General features: G+C 41.5%; 1 protein-coding gene across 2 annotated transcripts; it reads left to right on the top strand.

Annotated features, from left to right (window-relative positions):
- Nucleotides 1-1,158: 1,158 nt before the first annotated feature.
- ssh1b (slingshot protein phosphatase 1b) lies at nucleotides 1,159-22,665 on the top strand. Of its 2 annotated transcripts, XM_074690147.1 has the most exons (15): nucleotides 1,159-1,559; nucleotides 2,558-2,595; nucleotides 8,667-8,767; nucleotides 10,074-10,138; nucleotides 11,755-11,876; nucleotides 11,958-12,026; nucleotides 12,359-12,424; nucleotides 12,741-12,935; nucleotides 13,782-13,875; nucleotides 14,083-14,211; nucleotides 14,317-14,363; nucleotides 14,892-15,038; nucleotides 15,436-15,636; nucleotides 15,792-16,419; nucleotides 18,337-22,665. In XM_074690147.1, the coding sequence occupies exons 1-15, from the start codon at nucleotides 1,479-1,481 to the stop codon at nucleotides 18,895-18,897; spliced, it is 2,544 nt and encodes an 847-aa protein (XP_074546248.1). In that variant the 5' UTR covers nucleotides 1,159-1,478; the 3' UTR covers nucleotides 18,898-22,665. The 2 variants fall into 2 exon arrangements, with proteins under 2 accessions (XP_074546248.1, XP_074546250.1); XM_074690149.1 differs by lacking the exons at nucleotides 1,159-1,559; nucleotides 2,558-2,595 and adding an exon at nucleotides 5,275-5,819.
- Nucleotides 22,666-23,481: the final 816 nt, after the last annotated feature.

Genomic DNA, 23,481 nt, shown 5'->3' with positions numbered 1-23,481 from the left:
TGCTGACTGACAGTGGTCAGACTCTACCATCAACAATGCAAAATTTTGGTGAAAAATTAATGCAACATTGGATGGAAATAAATCTTGTGACATTGCAGATCAAAACATAGCTTATCAAAACAATGCCACAGTGAATGTGTGCCGTAATCAAAGCTAAAGGTGGTCCAACAAAACATTTGAATACTTTCAGTAGTAAATTATTCTTGTTTTTTCTCCATTTTCTTAAGCTAACAAGTCAATTTTCAAGATCTCAACTTATCTTTTTCATTATCATGTAAACAAACCCTTTCTGTCTTACTGCAAGAAAGCAATGCTTGTTTTTCTGAAATAAAAATATTGCTCATTCTGGCAATCTTAAAATCCAGTTGTTAGGTTGCTCTCTTTTGTAAGCCAGAAGAGGGCATGCCAAGCTACCTCCCTGCCACTGCCCTCATTATTGAGTTCAGTGAAGTCTATTTCTGTTTGTATAATTGCATTTGCTACTATTTTGAAAAGTACCAATGAACACAGAAATAGACAGAAAATTAACTCAGAAATTGAATTTAATTTCCGAAGCATTAAGATAAGTTATCCCAATGTCTTATAAAACCAGATTACTTTTTTGTGACAACAGTAAATTCAATTGTGATCTTGAGGAAAAACTAAACTTTTACTCGTTTTATTATTCTTTTTTTTTTTTTTGAGAAAACCGAGAAAAGTAAAGATATTGGATTTTGATGTTTTAGGGCTTCCATACTTTCCTTCTGAAGTCCTTCTTCCTTCTGAAAGCCATAAATCCTGTAAGCCTGCTTCACGCATCTATTCTTTGAATCTTCATCCTTTTCTATTTTTATTTATTAATTATTTATTTATTTATTTATTGAAACAACCAGGGTTATAATATTTTACAGTGTATTATTTAGTGTTTGCTGCCTTAGTGATACGAAAACCGAACAAATAATGAACAGTTGAATCGATAATGTGCATAACTGACGCCTTGTAGTCTACATTATGACTTCCTTGAAGCACGCGCAGAAATAATTTCATCATTTGTATTTGGGAGTTTCTAGTCTGGCCAGTCACCTTGACAACATTGGCCCAATGACAGCGCGCACGCGAACTAGGCCAGCCAATCACAGGCGCCCGGCAAAGCTGCATGTCATTTCTGCCCCGCTTGCAACCTGCAGCGTGTTTTGTTTGTCTGTCTGCGCACCAGGGATGAATCCGTGGGGTCTGCCGTCTATGCTGGATCGCTACAAACAGAGGAAATCTTCCCGTTCATGAAGGCTGTCAGCTGCGGAGGGCAAATGGTTTAGGACCGAAAGGAAGCCGGTGGACTGTGGAGTCAGGTGCTGCTGGATGAGAGTCTGACTAGGCATTTTCTCCCCGGTGACAGAGACAACCTCAGCCGCGCATCTTCCCTCATCCTCCTCCTCCCCTCCCATCCCTTCTCCTCCTCCTCCTCCTCTGCCGCCCTCCAAAGCTGCAGCACAGCGACTATGGCCCTGGTGACTCTGCAGCGTTCCCCCACCCCGAGTGCAGCATCCTCGGCTAGCACGACCAACAGCAGCGCGGGGGAGGTAGGTGGGAAAGTCGGGGAGGTGGCTTTGTGTACGCGGTACTAGTCCAATGCTCCAGAGCTCTTCTCAGCTTGACTTTAAGATTCTGAGAGTTAACTCTACTTTCTTGCTTTCTAAAACTTAATTTATGGTCGCATTGTTCCCAGCAGAGAGTTGTTTGTGGCTGCGGATTTGTAAACAAAATCCTGCCCAGGGGGGAGGGGGAGGCTGCTGGGTTTAGCTGTTAGAACAAAGTGCTCATTTTGCTGCTGCACAAACATTTACTGCGCTGAACTCAGGTTGTCCTTCCTCCCTGTTATGGGGTTTTATTTACAGTAATGCAGCCTCAGTAAATGGGAGGAGACTTTAAAGGGGAATTACATCATTTTTTTAGAGTTTTGCTGAGCGTGTGCCCCTGGGAAGTACAGGAAAGTGTTCATGGAGTTGTAGAGATGTGGGGAATAAACACTGAGGTTAACAGTCATGTGTTATGGGATGTTGAGAGAAATGCAAGAAGGCTACCTCTCAAGATTTGCAACCACATAACAATCCTAACAGCCATCACTAATAAAATAAACTAGTAAAATATCATCTTTATGAGTTTTGAAGCTTTACAAGTCAGGTTCAAGCTCCCATAATAAAACACACTTGGTGGAGCTTTGAGACACATCAAGTCCCATTTTGCAAATCTTCGCTGCAGATAAAGTCAGACATTCAAATGTGGAGCTGCACCCAGTGAAATCATAACATTTGGGTTAGTGCTCTACTTTCTAGTTGTACAAGTGTGGATTACACACTCTGAAAGGCTGGCCGAGCTTTGGCACAAAAATAAGCAACAACATTCCTCTAGGTTTTTAATATCACTTTGTGAGTTTGAGAAGAAAGGTAGAGTCTGATGGGTGTGATGTTTTCATGTATCAAGATCTGAGCCATGCTGAATGTGCTCTGTTCTCACAAATACACTCTCAGATAATGATGTACTATCATCTAAATCTCTGCTTTGCTCTTCTGTCTTCCAGGATTTCGGGAGCGACGATGACCGCAAAAACAATCAGAGGTAAGAGCGTCTTGTTTGGAGCTCTCGGTGCAGATGTTTAGTGTTTTTGACTGGATGGAATGTATGTTTGTGGTCAGTGGGCTTTCTGGCTATGAATCAGCCGCTCTTGTTGAAGCAACACAGGGGAAATCCAGCAGACACATTTTCTGTGTCAGTGTTACTGCAAGGATGAGTGAAAACAATGCTTCACTATTGTTAGAAAGCTAAGCTGAAGGAGCATCAACACAGAGCAGTTCATTTCCCAAGTAATAGTTTAAACTGATCTCCAAGAGTTCATTTAAGTTGTTTTGAAAAGAGATCAACATTTTTTTAACAATCTACATCTAACTATTCCTAAGTAGAGGGTGTATCTTTGATAGCTGTGTTTTCATGACATGTGGGTAGGATAAAGGGGTGTAGTGTGTTTGAGTGACAGGAGTAGAAAGGAGGGTCAATGTGCAGATTTTGTGCTGAAGTATCTTTAAATTTACACACTCAACATTCTGTGATCCAGCTCATGACACCAGATGAATACGTCTCTGTTTGGAAGCTGGTGTTTGTTCTTATGAAAGTGCCCTCCATGTGTGAGTTAGAGTCTTCAAAACACTCTGTTTTCAACCTCAAATGTTGTCTTTGCTCAACTCACTGTAGGATTTTGAACTGAAGCAGCTGTTAGTGACTGCTCCCCCTAGTGGCGTGTTAGATACTGGGAGGTCACCAGCCAGTGTGTGTTTGAAGGCCATGTGAAGACTTCATATGTGATCTCATATAGTTGCTTGTTCATGATGTAGGATTTAAAGCAAGACTTTCAGCACCAAAACTGGTGAGGTTGGAGTTGGTAGATGAGCACAGGTAGGACATAACCAGGATTTATGTGAGTTATATGTTGGAGGCACGTCTCAGAGCACAGGGCTGTGAGCAACATGAAACAGATAGTCTGCTAGCCTTGAGAGGATTAGCAAGTAGTCAATTCAAGAAGAGTGGAGATCTTCAGACTGAGTGGACTGGAAGCTACTGTCAGCGCATGAAAAGCCATCACAATAGTCTTCTTCAGTAAAGCGGCTGCAACTGTCACATTGCTAACATCAGACCACTCCTGAACCAGATACAACAAAATGTTTAACATAGGCTGAAAAGAGAAACCAACTGGACTTCTGTTCCTGTTTTCAGATTCAAGTGAATTTGGCTTTTCATTTTAAGGCCCTAAAATTTAGAGGTAAAGTGGAGAGACACAAAATTCATGGTGTTTGAAGTCCAGTGTGAAACATCTGCTGTCTGTGATGATTTGGGGTGGCATTTCATTGTGTATGTGTGGGGTCTCCTGGTTTCTTTAGGCTCCTCCCAGAGTCAAAAACAATCATCATTAGGTTGAATAGTCTCTAGGTGTGAATGTGTGTGTGAAAGGTTGTCTCTCTATGAGCGTCAGTCCTGTGATAGACTGGCAACCTGTCCAGGGTGTACCCCCATCCTTCTTTTCACATTTAAACAATACGTTACTGATACCTGGCAGTAGGTACTCAATAGTACCACTTTTTGTTACTTTGGTGTGTGTTTATGTAGTAATAATATTAATTTGTTTAATAAAAAATTATGTTTTAACCCTAACCCTAACATATTTATTTCCCAATATATAAACTTGCAATGCTGTGTTCATATCCAGCATGGAAAGTCGCCTGCTCTTCCACTCCCTCACAGTCACAAGGATGTGTTTAGGTACCAAAACATGGTACAGTTTGATTTTATGTGAATTTTTACTTGGTACTAGAAGGGGGATTTGTTGGGTACCAACAAAAGTACCTAATTTGGTACCCATCCCTAGCTGGGATAAGCTCCAGGCCACCGCAACCCCAAAAGGGAAGAGCGGTAAGGATGATGGGTGGAAATCATCTGCTGGTGTCGGTCCACTGTGTTTTCATCAAGTCTATTTTTAACAGACATGTACCAGGAGATTTTTGGAGCTCCTCATGCTTTGATCACCTCAGACTTTCTGGAGAGGCTGATTTCTAGCATGTACCTAAAAATGGTTTGCTTGCCATGATGTTGCTGTAGTTGATCCTGGTAGGATATTTGCCTTGGCACCTGCCCACAGCGCCAAAACAACTACCAAAGGGTTTATCTACCATGACACTTCTGAGCTTGATTCTGGACCTGTGGGATATTGGCTAACAGGAGGATGAGAAACACTGAACCCAGAAACACAGGCCAGCTTGAAGCACTGCTATCAAAGTAACTCCTCAGCACTGCTACAGGCTGATCGCCAACATACTTTTCAGAAGTTTGACTTTTCTGGATTTTATATTTTGTTGTTGTTGATCTGAGGAAATATCCACATCTTCATGATGTGTGTTCTCAAATGTAAAATTTCATGCTGCCATCCCGGCCAGGACTCTCTTATAAAACAATCTTATTCCCTCAAGGACTCAAGTGACTTCCTGTTATCAGAAACAACCTGTTTGAAAAACAGTTGACCTAAGTGACATGACTTCTGAATGTTTTCCTTGTTACATAACGGTGAGTAAAGAAACTGTTGTTTCTGCGGCTAACAAAGCTTTTCTTTGATCTGCCGACGTCACAGAAGTCCTGATTTATGTCAGCAAAGCTTTGGCACAGACTCTGTCTTTGTTCTGACCATGTGTGTGTGTGTGTTTGTGTGTCTGTGTGTGTGAAGGGGGGGGGTCACACACAGCCAAAACAGTTATGTCACGTCAAGAGCGTCAGAATTAGAAACATGTTTCTGTCGCTTCCTGATTCATCAGAGTATTAATTTAGGATTCCACTTGTCAGACTTGAGATTGACGCAGAGTAGCGTTTTCAACGCCTCTGAGAACTCGCATGAATGATGCTATTGTGGCTGAGTGTTGCATAGGGAGAGCTGATTACAGGAGCAGGCGCTGTGAAATGAAGATAGGGAGCAGAGAGTGAGAGGACTGGGCGGCGAGGACGGGGAGAGTCCTGGGCGGGGACCAGAGGGAAGCTGTGGGATGAAGGACTTGCCAGACCAGGACTATGATGAGAGGTCAAACTGAGATTTGTTTCCAGGAACAGCTCCAGTCCCTTGACTTTGGATATGAATTCATGGATGCAGAAGATTGCTAGAAGGATGTTGGTGCAAGAAGACTGAAAAGAGGAGTTTTTCTTTTTCCAAACTACAGTACAGAAACCGATCAAAGGATGTTTCTGCCTTCACATAAATCTGTGTTCACTGTGCTGCCTCACTTTGTCCATCAGAGGGAAATCTGTCGCATGTAAGTTGAAAAATTTACACAAATCATATTTTTGATTGGTAATGATTATGGATGGGTATCAAAAACCAGATCCTGTTAAGGTTTGATCAGAAATCATTCAATCCATCGACATCGTTAGCCTTTATTCTTAACACTTTCCGTGTTGAGCAGACTAATCACGTCATGTCAAACCAATCCACAGAAAAGAGTCCAGAGAGTTTTACTTTGGCTTGTTGACACCACAGACTGAAAAATGTTACTTTGGGTTGGCATCCGACTCTGGCATTCAACTGATTCTTGTCACACCCTTTGTGGGGCTCTACATCCCATAATCACTCGCTAACTTAACATTATCCAGCCTGTTATAGTGACTGACTCAAGACATTTATAATTTGACACCAAATATTTCATACATTGATTTAGAATGTTAACAGAAACCTGCAATTGCTATGTGGTCTTGAAAAATCATGATCAAGTATTAAAAGGTCTGTTACAAGTGATCTTAAAATAGTCTTACTGAAATATATTTGCCTGTTCATTAAATACAATTTAAAATAGCACAGAATAGAAAATGCTTTATTTATCCCCAAGGGGAAATTCTCCTCCACAGGGTCCAGGACTGAGCTTCTTCAGTCATGCTTCATTTCTGTCTCCTAGATCCTGTCTGCTCACAGCAGGTGAAGCTCTTCCAACATGGCGTTGGTGTCTGATGTTAGCTCTGTTAGCCATGTCTGTGAATAGCATGATGCTACTCTGCCTTCTGATATTCCCTCTGTTACTGGGTTAACATGGCTAGCTTGTCCATCTTATTGGAGATAGATCTTATGTTCCCAATAACAATGGATGGGTGGACAGGTTCATGTCGTCACTTCTTAGCTCACACCTGAGAACCAGCACGTCGTCCTCACCTCCTTCTCCTCACCTTGTGGGGAAACATCAGGCCTTGCACTAGTTAGCATTGACATGCTACAGACTGTTAACAGCTGATTTCACATGTAAACAATGTGGCCATAGTTACAGGTAGGAAAAATAGTAAAAATATCACTGAAGACAAAACCAGTTTTGTTTTCGTGACTAACAAATGAACCATACAAAGTAATGATCTACTCCAAATACAAAGATGACGAAAAAAGATGAAAAAATAACAAGAAATGGAAAAAGAAAAGAGAGCTGCCGGCCCCAACAGGCATCCACAACCATCAGGGCGGTGCCTAGCAAAACTAGATTATCAGCTCCAAAATTGGTTTATAGAGCACAAATCCATGAAAACAGAAAGTCCTTTTGACGACACTACGCCAGTCAGTGAAATTTATCAGTGCATTGTCTTTTACTGAAAAAAATAGTGTTTCAAAGAAGATCTACCTTACATTCATTAGCTTCCAAAACAAATGTATGCCTTGGCAAGAGTCACGTCTTTACAACAGTGGGTAATAGTGCTCATCGGAAACAGTGTCTTTGTCCCAGAAAAACACTAAAGATACAGCCAAAGGTCTCACTGCAAGTGTCATCAGCTGGATTGTCGTCACAAAGAGAGGTTACAACACAACCCAGTGAGTTTATTTTCTGCCAATGCCAGGTTTTCCACCTTTATGAGTGCGATAAAAACTGCATCCTGGTTAAAAACTGACCGCATACTCTACATTAGCTTTCTTTAAGACATGACTCTGCAAACTTCACTTCACAAGGACTTGGATTTTGGTGTATTCTGGCTTCTATTTGTATCTTGAGTAGTATTTCTAGTTTTTCAGAGAGCGCTGATCACGAGCTGTAAAACAGTCCATGTGTAGAGCAGAAAGGACTGAACGAAACAATCTTGTGAGGGGCTAACTGGTTATAGTTTTGGATCGGCACATTGACAGGCAGACCTGATGAGTCCGTATCAGATACTTTGAATGATGTTAACAGCTGTGGCATTTTTGGCCAGTTTAAAGCCTTGAGAGTGTTGTAGTTAAAGAGTGATACTTCTCCAGGTTTTCTCAGCATCTAGTGTATTTTCTGTAACTTTGAAAAGAAACAATGATATCACATGGCAGTGGAGCTGTAACAAAAGGCCTTGTGATGGTCCCACTCAGTCATACCAGGCTTTGTGAGTGTTGGTTGAGCAGGGAGTGAGAGTGTGTCGTCCTGAAACAAAGCTGTGCTCTGTTCTGTGTGAGAAAAGACGCTAAAGCTCTCCTGTTGCTAACTGCAGCCTTCACAACAAAGTCATGACCAAAAAGTGCTGAGTCTGACGGAGAAGGGGCAGGAGGGGGCGTTTCAGAGGACGAGCTTGAATGGATGGAGGTGTGTAAGAGTTGATTCACCAGAGGATGAGTTCATCATGGTGTAAAAGCTCAGGGTTAGAAAAGTCAGTGCATCAAGACTCTGTCTGTGCTGCTGCTTTTAGTGATGAAACCAAAGCTCAACTGTCCATCATTCATCTCTTCATACCAGATGATGAGCAGTAGACATCAGCCAACTCTGCTTCTACCTAAGGAAAATGTTCACCATTAGGGGGTGATATGAGGAAACATGTCAAGATGTTTTGAAAGCAGGATCAGGATTTAACTTGTTTGTTTTTCATTTCAGACTATTTTGACCTGAAAATTACATTTTTAGCCTCAATTTTTTCTTTTCCTTCATTCTGAAATAATTTTGTGCACTAATCTAGTCTTATGTCCTCAAGAAGTTTGAATGCATTAATTTAAACACATTGGCTGTAAGACTTCTTGAGTTTCCTCAGGATGTGCAGAGTTTCAGCTTTATACAAGCAGCATTTGTACAGTCCAAATGTAGTTTTGTGAGACATTACTAGATAAACTTTGGCTTTATTTGTGCATTTGACAGAAACTGTAAAAGTACATGTTTTCTGTTCTCTGCTTCCTCCAGCCTCAGTGAGAGCTTCTTTATGGTCAAAGGAGCCGCCCTCTTCCTCCAGCAGGGCGGCAACGCGCAAGGACCAAAGACCCCGACACACCACAAACACGCAGGTAAGAACAAACCCAGAAAGAAGAAGCTCCATGTCTCAGTCTGTTTTCACAAACACTGTGTTTACTCTCTGCAGCAAACAAGCTACAGACTGAAGTAGCGATGGGTACCTTTCACATTTAAAATGATAAGGTATCGATACCCTGTACCTGGCAACTGGTATCGGTACTCAATGGTACCAATTTTTGGTACTTTCATGTATTAATATGGTTATAATATCAATTTGTTTTATAATTAAATCTCAGATACTTTCACTCTCAAGAATGTGTTTAGGTACCTAAACATGGTACCTTTTGATTTTACATGAACAGGTACTTGGTACTACAGTCAGAATTTGGTCAGTACCTATTAAAGAAGCTAATTCGGTGCCTATCCTTAGACTGAAGGAAAAGTGTTGCTGAGATTGCTTTTCTCTCTTTGGGCTCCTCGTATTACTCTGAAGTTTGTCTGGGAGCATTGGTTTATTTTGATCTGACCTGGTGGCCTGAAGTTTAACTCAGTAGATGCTCACAAATTATTTCAATGAGGATCGGATCACAGACTTTTCAAAGATTATGTTCTCTGATTTATCTGAATTTCCTCTTTAATGTAACTCATAAAATTAGAAGGATATTTCAGAGACAGCTCTGGTCAGTCATTCATATTTCAGATTCACCTAAAATCCTGAATTCACCTCTTTCCTCAAACTACAGACAGTCTTTGTTGTTTTTTTGTTACTACAGTTTTTCTTTGTCTCTTCCAATTGGCTCCCGCAGATTTAGCAGACTGTTACTACGCTCTGCTGCACTTCAAAGTGGCGCTCAAACGTGGCACAATCGTGCACAATCTAAAAATAAAAATCTGTTAGCTTTTAAGCTTTTGAGCATCAAAGAGGTTCTTTTTTACACACTGGCTGCTTACGAGTTTCTAATCTGCCGTCTGCGTGGAGTGTGAAGTCATTTGAGGACAAATGCAGAGCGAGAAGCCGGTTTCTACATGAGGTGCTGCTCACTGCTGGAAAGTCACAGGATTAAGATTTGTCATTATTTAGAGTAGTCTGTTAAGATTAAAAAGGAAACCAGCAGAAAGTTGTGAGAATTGACAGAATTTTCCTTTGTGGCTCAGCTTGTCATGGATTAAAGGGGAAATATTTCTTCTGCATGTGGTGAATTTAAACTTTGGCATATTTCACACCTTTTTTAAAGTCAGTTTTTTTTAACACTTATCTAAACATAAATTCCTGAAATCAAATCCAACTTTTCCAGATCACACTTGTCACTAAATCATTGTTTGTTGCTTGGTCTAAAATTATGTGTGTTTCTCTGTCAGGTGATTTACCTCAACACCTGCAGGTCATGTTCAAGATCCTCCGCTCTGAAGATCGCATCAAGCTGGTCAGTATCACTCCCAGATTCAGCTATGTTTGATATTACTTGACTTAAAATTTCAAATTAAGTTTATTTGCACAACTGGGAAACTTTCTGCTGTTTGCAAAAAAGAAATCTGACAAAAACAACCTAGAAAGCACACTATATATAAGTAATCAAGGGCATCATTTGCAACTAAAAAGAACATCAAATACCGCTTTGTTGAGCTGTCCAAAAAGTTAAGAGAAGAGAAATCAGACTTGCACAAACTAGGAGATAGATACAAAATGATATCAAAATGCACCAAGTGTTCAGAAAAACAGAAGCTAGAATAGTGGCCACTCTATCTGGCTGTAGTTTTGTCAATTTGGGAAGTAAGGTGCATACTAAACATTGACTTTACCATGGAGTGGTTACACAAAACTGGACCTTTTTGGGCCTTTTGATCAGCGGTATGTTTCAAATAGAAGGAATGAAGCATACCATACGTTGAGAAGAGCACTCTGCCTACAGTAAAGCATGGTGGTGCCTTTGGAAGGCTCTGGGGCTGCTTTGCTTCTTCTGGAAACAACGTGTTGGGTGTAAGAAAGATTCAGTCAAGTTTGAGGAAATCCCTGGAAAAGTGTCATGTCATCTGAGAGGAAGCTGATTTCTGAGCTTTGTTGGACCTTCCAACAGGACAGTGACCCCCAAAGCACATCCCAAAGTCTGTCAAGGCTTAGTTCTGGAGGAAATCCTGGTATATTCTGGACCGGCCATTACAGCCTACGAGAAAATCAGTGATTGGATTTGGAGAAGGTGTTTGCAGCAAGCAAACCCAGGAACATTGGTGATCTCGAGGCCATTGCTCATAAGGAATGGGCTCAGATTCCTAGGAAATGCTGCTGGGACAGGTGTTTGGCTGTGTATCACAGTTATGGCAGCATAAGGGTGTTTCATAAAGAAGCTTGCCATGCAGGGGCTCACTAACTGAGACTTTAAGGTGGCATTTTTTGTTGAAATTTGAGCAAACAGTTGCAAATATTAGTTGTTGATCCATACAAATTGGTCTTCTTTGGTTTGTGTTTTGCAAACTAAAATAGTTTGTTTGTGTAGTTGCCTCTTTGAGGCTTCTTGCGCAGTTTGGGTAGTAGAAACATCAGGGATGCACGATATATCAGTATCAGTATCGGCCAATGTTGGTCATTTTTTTTAACATATAGGTATCGGTCGATGTGTTAAAGTGGGCTGATATTTACTCATTAGCTGTCGGCCATTTTCAGAGCATCTTGAACAATCGTTCAAGACCCAAATAATATTGTTTTCTATGACTATGTAAACACCAAAACTACCTAAGAAGAGTGGACCCTCTTCTTTTATGTCTCTCTTCATGTTTTTGATCCATAAAACAGACAGAACATACTTTTCATCTCGGGTGCTCCACCCTTGGATCCTCTCCATGGTCGTCTTTTCTCATGATCCTGCCACTCTTTCTCTCTGAACTACCTCGACACATCATCTCAGATTGTTTTTATTTTTTTCAACTAATGCTGATATTGATAAACATTGGTTAGAGGCCATGACAGCCATATTAATATCGGGTATCGGTGTCAAAATTTTCACATCAGTACATCCCTAAAAAACAAGCTTTTTTTTCTCTTCAGGCTGTTCGTTTAGAAAGTGGATGGACAGAGCGGGTACGTTACATGGTTGTTATTTACACCAGCGGGCATCAAGACACAGAAGAAAACATCGTCCTGGGAATGGACTTCATGGACAAAGACAGGTATGAGACTTTCCAAGCTATGTGTTAAATACAGTTAAATTCAGTTTTTGGTTTCTTTGACTGTTATCTCTAAATCTACAGTAAGGATTGCTCCATTGGGATGGTGCTGCCACTGTGGAGTGACACCAACATACACTTGGATGGAGATGGGTGAGTAATAACATGATAATTCAGACTCATAACAGCTCAAATGCATGATGTCTTCCCTCTGCTCAGGCCTTCAGCTGTAGCTTTAAATCTCTGCCATTAAGGGTCTGCTGCCCTCTAGTGGCAGTGAAGTGAATAACCCTGAGTTTTCTCTGTGTGAGTGAGTGAGAGCTGTTCTTGCTGACCTGTTAACTCTGTCTCTGTATGCTGGAGGAATGTTCCACCAGTCAGGCTCCTGAATAGTCCCACGAACGAGCCGTGTCCAGCCTGTGTTTGTGTCCTCGTCCTCTCCATCCAGAGTCTTAAACTGATCTCATCTTCCTCTTCCTCACCAGAGGCTTCAGTGTGAACACGGCAGGGCGGTCACATGTTTTCAAGCCTGTATCTGTGCAGGCCATGTGGTGAGTGGATCCTTCATGTTTACCTGAGAGAAAAGTGTCAAACAGTCATTTTTTAAAGCATCTGTAAAGTGTTTCTGTTGTCTTCAGATCTGGACCCAATTTTTACTCATTGTATGGGCTAAATAACCGTATTTGTCCTTTCACATGCTCAGATTCTTATAGTTCAAAGGTTCCTTTCTTTTGGGGATTTCTCAAAGTGTAGTCAGATACTTCAAATGACATTTTGAGCCGGTCACACTTTTAATAGGAAATAAGCTGAAATAGTTTCCTTGAATACTCCCATAACTATTGAACTCTTTACTGTGTATCTCTACAGGTCTGCCCTGCAGGTCCTCCACAAGGCGTGCGAAGTGTCACGTCGCTTCAACTACTTCCCAGGAGGCATTGCCCTCACATGGATGGCCTTCTACGAAAGCTGCGTCACCTCAGAACAAAGCTGCATCAACGAGTGGAACACAATGACCGACCTGGAGACGACACGTCCAGACTCACCCACCATGTTTGTCGACCGGTGGGGCTTAAAACGCAACATTTTAGATAAAATAGGCAATAAGTGGTGAACTTAAAGAGGGGGCATTGTGTTTTTTCCTGTTTTATACTCTTAAAGTAAGTTGAACACATTTACTTTTCTCACACTGGTGTTTGAGAAAATCCCTATTTCTGCCTTTGTCTGAAACCTTTCATCTTTTTTAACTGCTGTTTCTTCAAGACTCCATGCTCCACAAACCCCCATCCCTCTGATTGGTCAGCTCTCTGGAGGCTTGTCAAGGCTGAGCTATGGGCAAACCTTGGTGTTTGAGGCCACAAACGTGATATTAGATAGTGAGGATGTCATGTATGATGACCTCATCAGTTGATCTCGTGAAGATCTTGTGAAGATCTTGTGAAGATCTCGTGAAGATCTTGTGAAGATCTTGTGAAGATCTTGTGAAGATCTCGTGAAGATCTCGTGAAGATCTCGTGAAGATCTCGTGAAGATCTTGTGCTTTTTGTGGAACATTTTGAGTAGTTCACAGACCGATTCAGGGATTTCTGCAACATACAAATGTGTTGCGGTTTAAAGGTCTGCACACATTTAGTATTGGCATCCAGCATTGTAAATTTATACCCATGTTTAAAATATGGGAAAATATGGGAAAGCAGAATACCCCCTCTTTAAAGCACCCAAACCTGCGGTTAAAACCCCTTGCCATGTGGGAAAACAGAGCACTTTCCATAGTCATGACAAATATTTCAATGCTCTGGAAGCCAGCTGTTGCCCTTTTGTTGGTGGCCTTTGTTTTCAGCCGTAGAAACAAAGTCACACTGATGCTAATTTTCAGACAGCAGCACTGATGCACTGACTCATTATGTGCAGGCCGACTGAGCGAGAGAGAACAGAGTGTCTCATAAAAACCAAGCTTCGCACCATCATGACGTTTCAGGACCTGGAGAACATCACTTCCAAAGAGGTACGTGCTGAATCTTGAGAGAAAGATACAAACTGTGTTTCTAATTTTATCATGAAAACACTTATGAAGACAGACTTCAGCTTTTATGGCACAATCCGATATGTAAACTTGTTATCCAACATTCTTAAAAGCAAATGATTTTCATGTGTTTTGGGGACAGAATTGTTCCATTAAAGAGTTGTTTGTCTTTTCTGTCTTTGTCCTTAGATTCGTAACGAGCTGGAGCAGCATATGAGCTGTAACCTCAAAGAGTACAAAGAGTTCATCGACAATGAGATGCTGCTGATCCTGGGTCAGATGGACAAGGCCACGCTGATCTTTGATCATGTCTACTTGGTAAGATTGTTTGTTTTCAGCACTTTTCATGTGCACTACTTTAACATTTCCCATCATCAAATGTAGAAGACTTTGCACTATATGTCTTTGTTTCTGTGTGTGTAGGGCTCTGAGTGGAACGCCTCCAACCTGGAGGAACTTCGAGACTGTGGGTGAGCTGATACACACAAGTCATTTCCTGGTTCAATCTGAAATGTTTTGTCCTGAGCAGGATAAAATATTTTTGAATGTTTGAATAATAATTCAATTTCAAAAAAGCTAAATTGTTCATGTGACTATTATGTCATCTAAAAATGTCTTTGTCACATTGTTTTAACTGTAGGGCATCTGAAAGCTGTTTTCTTTTTGCCACTGAATAACAAAAAACATCCAAAATAACAGAAGAAAGCACAGTTGCAAGTAAAACAGTTGGGGCACTGTGATAATTCAGAACTAGAGAAAACTTCTCCAATAATCAGGGAATAGTTAGCAGTCATTATCAAAATGTATTTTATGACTCAAATATTGATGTGGTCTAAAGAAGGATATTTTACCTCCTCTGTTTGTCTTTGGATGATGTAATGCCTCCGTTCTTATATCTTTGTTTATGAACAGTCTTTGTAAAGAAGCACTCATGTCACAGTGAGTCACCTATAATGATCTGTGGCTTTATTGAGTCCAAAGTTGTGTTTCATCTGCAGGGTGGGTTACATCCTGAACGTGACCAGAGAGATCGACAACTTCTTCCCAGGACTGTTCTCATATCATAACGTCCGCGTGTACGACGAGGAAGCCACCGACCTGCTGGCTCACTGGAATGAAACGTACAACTTTATCGTCAAAGCCAAGTAAGACTTAGAGTGAAAATGAATCATTGAGCAAAAAGATAAATTCAGTTTCAAGTCTTAACAGTTTGACTGGCTTGTATCATCCACATTTTTCTCTAAGTCGAAAGACAAAGCCGTGAGCTGTGCCAGTAACAGAGAGGGTGCGAGAGTGAGAAACAAGGGAAGAATCAGAATCAGTCTTGTTGCTATGCAACTGTCACTGCATGCTAACCTCAGCTGAAACGTGGAAGGTTATTAAAATAAAATGTGAAAGTTCAGACATGTAGAGGAACCCTGAGGGCTACTGCATCCAAAAGTTGCATACTTAAACACCAGGATTTCTATTCTTACACTGACTTAATGTCACACACTAGATCCACATGATGGGATGTAAATATGTGTCTTTTCTCCACAAAAGGAAGAACAAGTCTAAGTGCCTGGTGCACTGTAAGATGGGGGTGAGCCGGTCCGCCTCCACCGTTATTGCCTATGCAATGAAGGAGTACGGCTGGTCTCTGGAGAAAGCCTACAACTTTGTGAAGCAGAAACGGAGCATCGCTCAGCCCAACGCCGCCTTCATGAGACAGCTGGCAGAATACGAGGGGATCCTAGACGCAAGGTAAGCAGGAGTAGAGTTTCACTCAGCTTGCAGTTTCCTGAGCTACCTGCACTCCTCTGGGTGTGTTTATGAGACTTCTGACTAACAGCAGTGCTTCATGAACCTGTCTGTGAGCTATTTTCTCACGTACAAATTCTGATATTTTGCCTCAACAGTAAACAGCGCCACAACAAGCTGTGGAGGCCTGACACAGACGAGGAAGGCTCAGATGATTTACAAGCCTCTGGCCACAGCACAGGAGGAGAGGAGACTCCTGTGCTCAGAGGGGAGGAGGCCTGGGGAGGCTGCGGGGCGTCTCCCTGCAGGATGGGTCTGGAGATGGAGCCCCTCGACACTCTGAACTACAACTATTACTTCAGACGTCTGTCGGACTCTGCGCTCGATAGTGAACCCTCCACCCCGGTGCGAGGCCCTCCTCTGCTGGGCATGGAGAGAGTCTTCATTGAGATCGAAGACGTGGAGAGGGACGCCCTGCTGGAGGACGAGGGATTCCCGATGGCTCACTTAGCTCTGCCAGGCGAGGGGACAGCCGCTCAGACCTGTGGGCGGCTTGATCCCATGGAGGACATGAGGTTGAGACTAGAGTTCAGTACTCTGGAGGAAGAGGATGAGGAAGAGGCCAAGAAGGAGGAAGCTGAGATGGCAGCATTGGCTCAGACACCTGGGAATACAGATGGGAAGGAGGCAGAGAGGACGGAGGAGAGTCGGATAGGGTTAGCCAACCTCAACACTAATAACAGCAACCGCCTGGCTGCTAAACGCAGCTGCCCTGCAGCTTTTGATGTGAGTAGAAAAAAAAACTGCTTTCTAGCTCCAGTTGAATCATGATTTGTGTTCAGATCTTTTTTAAAATCACTTTCATCTCACAAGTATAAACACCTGTCGGGTTAGGGTTAGAGTCAGCAACCACCTGCCTAATGCGGTTAAGTCTGCAGCCTTTACACAACAAACTGTGATGCACTGTGCGATCTGATACCTTTGGTTCGCACCCAGAATGAACTTTTTCAGCAGCTGCAGCAGCTGACCGTACAGGCCAAGCTTTACTCCTCAAACATATCAGTAAACCTGTCACAGGCTAACTGGTTTTCCTTCCTTGGACTACTTTTAGTAGGTATGGACCTCTGCAGACCAGGAAAACCTACAAGAGCTGCAGTAATATCATCTAGCCGTCACAGTTTGGCCCTTGTCAAAATTCACATCCTCACAATCGACCCGTTTTCTGCTTTAGACACTTTAAGGTCAAGATGCTCGCTGCCTGTCCAACAAAATCCATCCACTGACAGGTGGCAACAAAAAAAGGATCACTAATTGCGGAACAATGAATATAGTATTTCATACTGGTCAACAGTTTTATAAATACACAGTTAAACAGTTTTACATACTGGAGGTAATGTTGGGGTTTCGGTCAGGATTCCAGCCACGGAAAACATTTTTTGGAGGTTATAGAAATTTAAAAAAAAAAAAAAAAACTTTTTTCCATTACTTTGACTTCAAGGTGCTGTGAGGAGTTTCTAAGTGATCTTGAAAAAGTCTCCCTTCTAGATAAACGTAATCCACACTCCAAATAAGATTATCAGCGGCAGTATTGCTAGTTACAGGTTATTTTGATCTAGGGCATGTCTAGATCTCTATAACACCACGCCAGCTGACAGAGTTTAGTAGAGAGAAGAGATAAAACACAGAGATCTGTTTTTTTCTTTGCTGAAAATGATTTCTGTGATTAATTTTGTAGTGATGGTGGACACTAGAGCCTAACTGTCAGACAGAAAAAGGACAGAAGAGCAGAAGAAAGCTGAACAAGAGAGTGATACAGGCTAAGCTAAAGGCTAATTAGCCTTTAGCTCGGGCTCTATTACACAGGGGCTAAGCTGTTTGTGATAATGTTCATTCCAACCCACAGTCAGCAGTTTCTCTGCAGTGGTCTGTTCAAACTTGAGAGTCTATCAATAAAATGAAGAGTGAGATTACGTTAGCTCTGTTTGGTAGATGACTGGCAGGACATAGCTAACCAGGATTCACTAACGTTACACATTACAGACACGTCTTAGAGCATGGGACTGTCAGCTGCGCTAAATATCAACGGCTACTAAACTACTTACAAACTGACAGTGTTTGCTTGTAGTCACGTTAGCCAACAGATACGTAGGAGCACTGGGCTGACGATGTCGCTAACATATAGCCGGCTATTACAACAATTGCTTGATGTCACGTTTCAAACCGTATCTTTACGTAACTGTACTGATAAGTCCCTTACCTCGGCACGTTGTATCCAGTAAAAAGTTGAACAGAGAACTTTTTTTCGATCCGGTCTCCATTTAATTCCAAAACAAACACACACGTCTCACTGAGGGTAATTTACAATAGTGTGCGGCGACCCCTGGCCACAAGGTGGCGAGGGAGTGCAATTTAAACAGATCCTCTCATAGCATCTTTAAGAGTCAAAATCTGGGAATAAAATTGTATTTCTGACTTAATTCTTAACTCAAAGATTAAAGTCAAGCTTTAGATTGAAAACAAGTTTTGTTAAAAAGTTAAACTTTTGTTGTTTTTTTCTCAGTGGCCCAGATCCTCTTTGGAACAGTTGCACTGAATATCATCATGCTTGAGGATAAGAGCACTCCTATGAACTTCCTGTTTTCTAAAATACTTGATGAATTCTAACTTTTATGAAAGACTGTCCTGTCCTTGTTCCCCCTACAGGACAGTGCAAGCACAGGAAACCCTTTAAAAGTGAAGCCTTCCTACCAGTCCTGCAAAGACTGCCTGCGTCTACCACAGGGGCGGCGCTGTGACCGTCCAGCTGGAGGCCGCTCTCACCGCCTTAACCCCTCCCGACACTGCACCATACCCTCCATATGCATAGATCCACCCGGAACAAACTTTGCCTCCACCCCGATCCTGCACTCTCTCCAAGCTGCTGCGGTCGTCCCCCCGAACTTTGTCTCGCCATGTAGCCACGTGTACCGCTGCGCCACCTGCGTCCCAGGTATCCCGCTAACCATCCGACAGAAAGTAGTTTCGCCCATGAGCTGTGAGGACTCTTTGTCTTTTGACCGCTGCTCAGCGGAGGCGGAGGACATGGAGGAGCCACAGGCGCAGGATGTTGGAGCACAAATATCACGGGAGGGGGCAGCAGGTGGTGCTGTGGAGGTCCAGCTGCAGATGCCGGGACTGGGGATGGGATTCGGTCTGGAACTGATGCAACAGAGGGCAGAGCAGCTGGAGAAGCTTCCAGATTTGTCAATGGGGGGACAGCTCTAGTAGAGTCTCTGCTGTAAAACACATCCTGAGTTTGGACGGAGGAGGTCCAAAAACTTGACTATGGTGGCTTTTAGACGACTGCTGCTGTGGTGCTGAACCAGAAACAAAGCTCTGCCTTGACCTGTGCTGTCATAGCTGCACTGTTATAAGCTGCAACAGCCTTCTCTGCATTCACACAGAGCACCCTGTCGTTCCCCAGAAGAGGCTAGTTGTTTTGACCATGCAGGTACGGACTGAAGACTCTCGTGTGTCCTCCACATGAAGGATCATCTCTCTTCCTAACAGCCCTGTGAAGATGTTCATCCATCTAAGCTCCAAAAGACACACAGTAAGCGCAGTGGTGTTTTCCAAGTTGTGAAAAAAGCTGAAGTAACATGCTTCTCTTTGTGTACTGTTTGTTTTCCAATCCAACTCTGAAGCAGTATTCCTGAAGCAGCTCAGTGAATGTTTGCAGTATTTCCTCTTGTCACCTGATAACTGAATCCTCTCTTACCTTTACTGATTATATCCCTGCTGCAGTTGCTTTTGGGCATTTCATGTGAAAGCATCATTTTTTTAAGGATGTGAGCCTCGTGAGCCTTTTTGATGCCTCTTTGTAAAGCGTCGTACCTCGGACCACAAGCATCTCAGACTGTTTTGGTCAAAGAATGTTTTTGTTGTTTCTACTCAGAGTTCACTCGACCTCCTCCATTAAAGTTCATGTAATCATGTAGTTACCGCGCGCACTTGAGAACACGCATGACTTGCAGTATTACGTAACATATCTTCACCATGCTTGGATTGAAAACATCAAAGCTGTCTTACTTTTTTTTAAAAACAGTGGAATCAAGACTTTTGTTCAGGTATCAAAAAAGTGCAATCATTAATCACTTAAAACTTCAGTTTGAAAGGAACTAACGCCCTGCTTTTTCCTGAGAATGATAAATGAAGGGAACACTCCAGAAATCAGCTGTTAAATCTCTTCACATACATTAAAGAGGGGGTATCATGTTGTCACAAACTTAAACATGGATATGAAGTAACATTGCTGGATGTTCATACTAAATGTGTCCAGATTTTTTCAAACTGTTGATAATTGTTGAATCCCAGAATCTGAATTTTAACTGCTCAAAATGGTCCATTATAAAAATAACACGATCTCCAAGAGAGACGCAGAAATGATGATACATGGCTTAGGGATCTTTTTACTGCTTCATGACACCTTGAATGGAGGAATGGGCTTTAAACACTAAGGTCTGCTTATAGCTTCTAGAGGACAAGCCAATCAGAGGAAATGGGGTCCGTGGGATGGGCATCTTAAAGAGACGGCAGCTCAAACAAAGCTTTTCAGACAGAGGCTGAAATAAGTTTTTTTTTAAAACATCAGTGCAAGAAAAATAATAATTTTCTAAGCTGTAAATCATGAACAGCCACTACAGTGGCTCGTAAAAAAAGGTAGCATACCCCCTCTTTAAATTTACTCCCATTTTCTGTCTTTGGTCAGATCACGCCTGATATAACAAAGCCATATCCTGCTGCCAAGCTCAGTTAGTCACCTGAACACAGTTTCTTCAATATATCTCACACACTTTATTATTTTCTTCTGCTTCTGGCTCACTATCAGCTAACTTTCTAATCCGACACTTGAAAAAAGCCGGCTGTGTCCCCCTATGACACACGTTTTCAGACGTTTATGGATAAATCACTTGAGCACAACTGTAGTGACCGCTCACATAGTGTACACACACACATATCTCAGCTATGACTTATAAAATAAAACAATACATCAGAAATTAAAAAAAAGAAAGTATCTGTTATGGGTATTTCGCCTGCAGTGGAGGGTCAAATCTTGCAAATGTAGTTGTGGGAAAAATAAATGAATACTTTAAAGCTCCAGTTCTTATTCTGACTTTCAGGTTACCAAATTAGATATTTATATTTAGTGTATGAAAAATTATTTTGAGCACTATGTTTACTTGACTTTTGTTAATCTTTTTCCACCAGTTCCACAGTTGCTGTGCTACAGGGTGTACTTGTGTTCACTTGATGTTGTGTTTTACTGTTTTTGGCACGCTGGGTGTGCTGAATGGTACCAAATGATGCAAGACGAGCACATGTTGAGACTGTGGTGAAAGATGTGAGGGCTTCACCTAAAAATTAAAACTGTGCAAAGAATGAATGCAAACTATTTAATCCTCGTTAACCTTGGGAATATTGTGAATATTATTTAAGCTTTTTTTTCCTTTTGCAAGAGTTGTAAAATCCTATAAGTCAATAATGCATCCTCTGTAACTTCTCTATTGGCCAGATATCAGGGAGCTGCAGGTTTGCTGTCGACACATTTGACTCCTGTGGTGGTTTGAGAAATGTGAAACTGCGGCACTTAAAGCTGTTGGAAATTGAATATTTTCAAACTTTGACAGACTTTGCAGCTTTAGCATTTAGAAATGTCCAAAATGGAGACTTTGTTAGAGACTATTTCAATAATTTAACATTGTGTAAAATGTATGTTAGCTTTGTAGCCAAGCAGGAGGTAGGATCTGATGCATTAGCTTAGCTGACTGGAAAACAGGAGACAGCCTGTCAGAGATGATCTGAACACCAAAAACCAACACTTCTGGATCTCAATTGAGTGATTCCTTTAAATTTACAACTGCATTTGGTTTAAAGGCTTAAAAATGCAAGAAGTAGTTTCCAATACTTCCTAGACTTTTAGTCTGTATGCTAATAAAAGCTAACTTGCTAACAGGCATACTCTAAAATGTAAAAACTATTCTTTATAACATAAATGATATGATTCTGACTCTAGCCAGCTGTTCCACCTTTGTTGATAGCATACGTGAACCTGAAAGGTGATATCAAAGCACTCTAACCTCTGTTTTAAGCTCTCAGACCACAGCACTATGTTCGGTTGTGTACTCCATGTTTTGAACTTGTTTCTGTCTTTAAGTGCCTTAACCTTAGCCTTAGCTCCATCATAAAGCATCACAGGCTTAACCAAGTTTCTGCGAGTGCGCTGATGGTCTGGCTTTTTTTGTACATTTCACTCCTAATGATAATAATAATAAGATGAATCATGCTCCCTGCAATGTATAACTCAGCACATATTGTATGCAAACACAAACAAGCTAATACACGGCAGCATCCTCACCCCGATACATGCATACTTGATGGACTTCCATTTATCAATAGCCTCTAATAATTGGTATTGTGGTACACTGTATTGGTTCAATAGCTGGCTGAAGAACCTGACCTGCTGGAACGAGAACTATCATCAACATTAAAACATTAAGTCTTCAAAATTAACAAGCCTGTACATAGTTTTTCTCTACAATTTGCTATTGAGTATGTGAGCTTGCAAATGTGATCATGAATGCACTGAAGACTTATGGTTCAGTTCTCGTGTTTGTACCACAGTGACAAATTGTGATTTCGGCTGTATTCAGTGATACAATTCTTTGCATTGCATCAAACCCAGACAGCCGGCATCAAACTGACAATCCTATTCGAGACTTTGTAAACATACTGCAGATTAAAAGGGGGATTCAGGCATTTAAAGAGTGTATTTAAGAGCACAAGTCTGCCCCAAAGCATGTGAGGTGGAGACGAGTGGGAAATGTTGGACATAAAGTATCTACCTGGGATTTTTTTTTTTTAATTTGATTTTTGTTACCTTTTGTGTACTGTACTGTACATTGCCAATGTTCATGTGTGATGCACTTTTTTCATTTTGTTAAAAATGATGTCCAGTCTAATGTTTATCATGGAAATAAACCATTTTCTCTGCATTGTAATCCTCATTCCATCACTTTATGCATTACAGAAGTAGGTGGAGCATTGAGTGCAAATTGTTTTGTCTTTATCTTTGATCATAACAGCATGAATAGTCCGTCTGTCTCCAGCCTTTGCTCGCTGTCTCAGTGAAATGGACAGCCAAGAGTGCACAGTTATTGAATTAGTCAAATGAAGCCAGTCTGACATCATGTGCCAGGTGACTGACTGAGGAGAAGATCTCCCAGAAAGACTGAAGTCTGGCAGAAGGATAGACAGGCGGACGGAGCATCAGGGTACTATAACAGTAAGTATAAACGATCAATCGTGACTTCATGTGTGTAAGGAGAAGGCAGTAAGAATAAAGAAGTCCAGTGAAGGCTCAGAAGTAACATCAAGAAGCTAACAGAAGAACTTAAATGTTTGAGTTGGAATAAAAACAGAGTAATCTCTACTTAAGATGGTCAAAAGTTGAACATCTGTGATGACCATGGCAATACTGTATACATGTATACTTAACCATGATACTGAAGCCAGCCTTAGTTTGAGCTGATGGACTGCTTATATCTGTGTGTGGTTTTTATGACTCAAACTCCATTATCATGCAGTTAAAATTTTACAGTCAAATTAGTCTGTGTCTGATTAGCTTCTGTCATACTGGTTATGTCATACACATACAGATGTTAAAGAAAAAAGCACAACTTATTTTAAATGCTGGGCTAATAGTTATGTAATCATGTCACAAGATTTGTATAAACTGGGCGCTCAGTACTGGAAGCATGAGAGGCACAAGATTAGAAGTGTGTGAGAGAAAGACTGAAGTTGGTTTCACAA

The sequence above is a fragment of the Halichoeres trimaculatus genome, unplaced genomic scaffold, assembly GCF_033239565.1.
Source record: "Halichoeres trimaculatus isolate MK-OKI-2021-1 unplaced genomic scaffold, fHalTri1.1 fHalTri1_scaffold_16, whole genome shotgun sequence".
Taxonomy (NCBI): Eukaryota; Metazoa; Chordata; class Actinopteri; order Labriformes; family Labridae; genus Halichoeres; species Halichoeres trimaculatus.
Note: the sequence above shows the minus strand (reverse complement) of the source record. Positions and strands in the feature narration are given on the sequence as shown.

Coding starts and splice junctions, on each gene's coding strand:
- ssh1b (XM_074690147.1), top strand. CDS start 1,479: ATGGCCCTGGTGACTCTGCAGCGTTCCCCCACCCCGAGTGCAGCATCC. Junction 1,560..2,557: donor CCAACAGCAGCGCGGGGGAG/GTAGGTGGGAAA, acceptor TCTGTCTTCCAG/GATTTCGGGAGCGACGATGA. Junction 14,364..14,891: donor GAGGAACTTCGAGACTGTGG/GTGAGCTGATAC, acceptor TTTCATCTGCAG/GGTGGGTTACATCCTGAACG.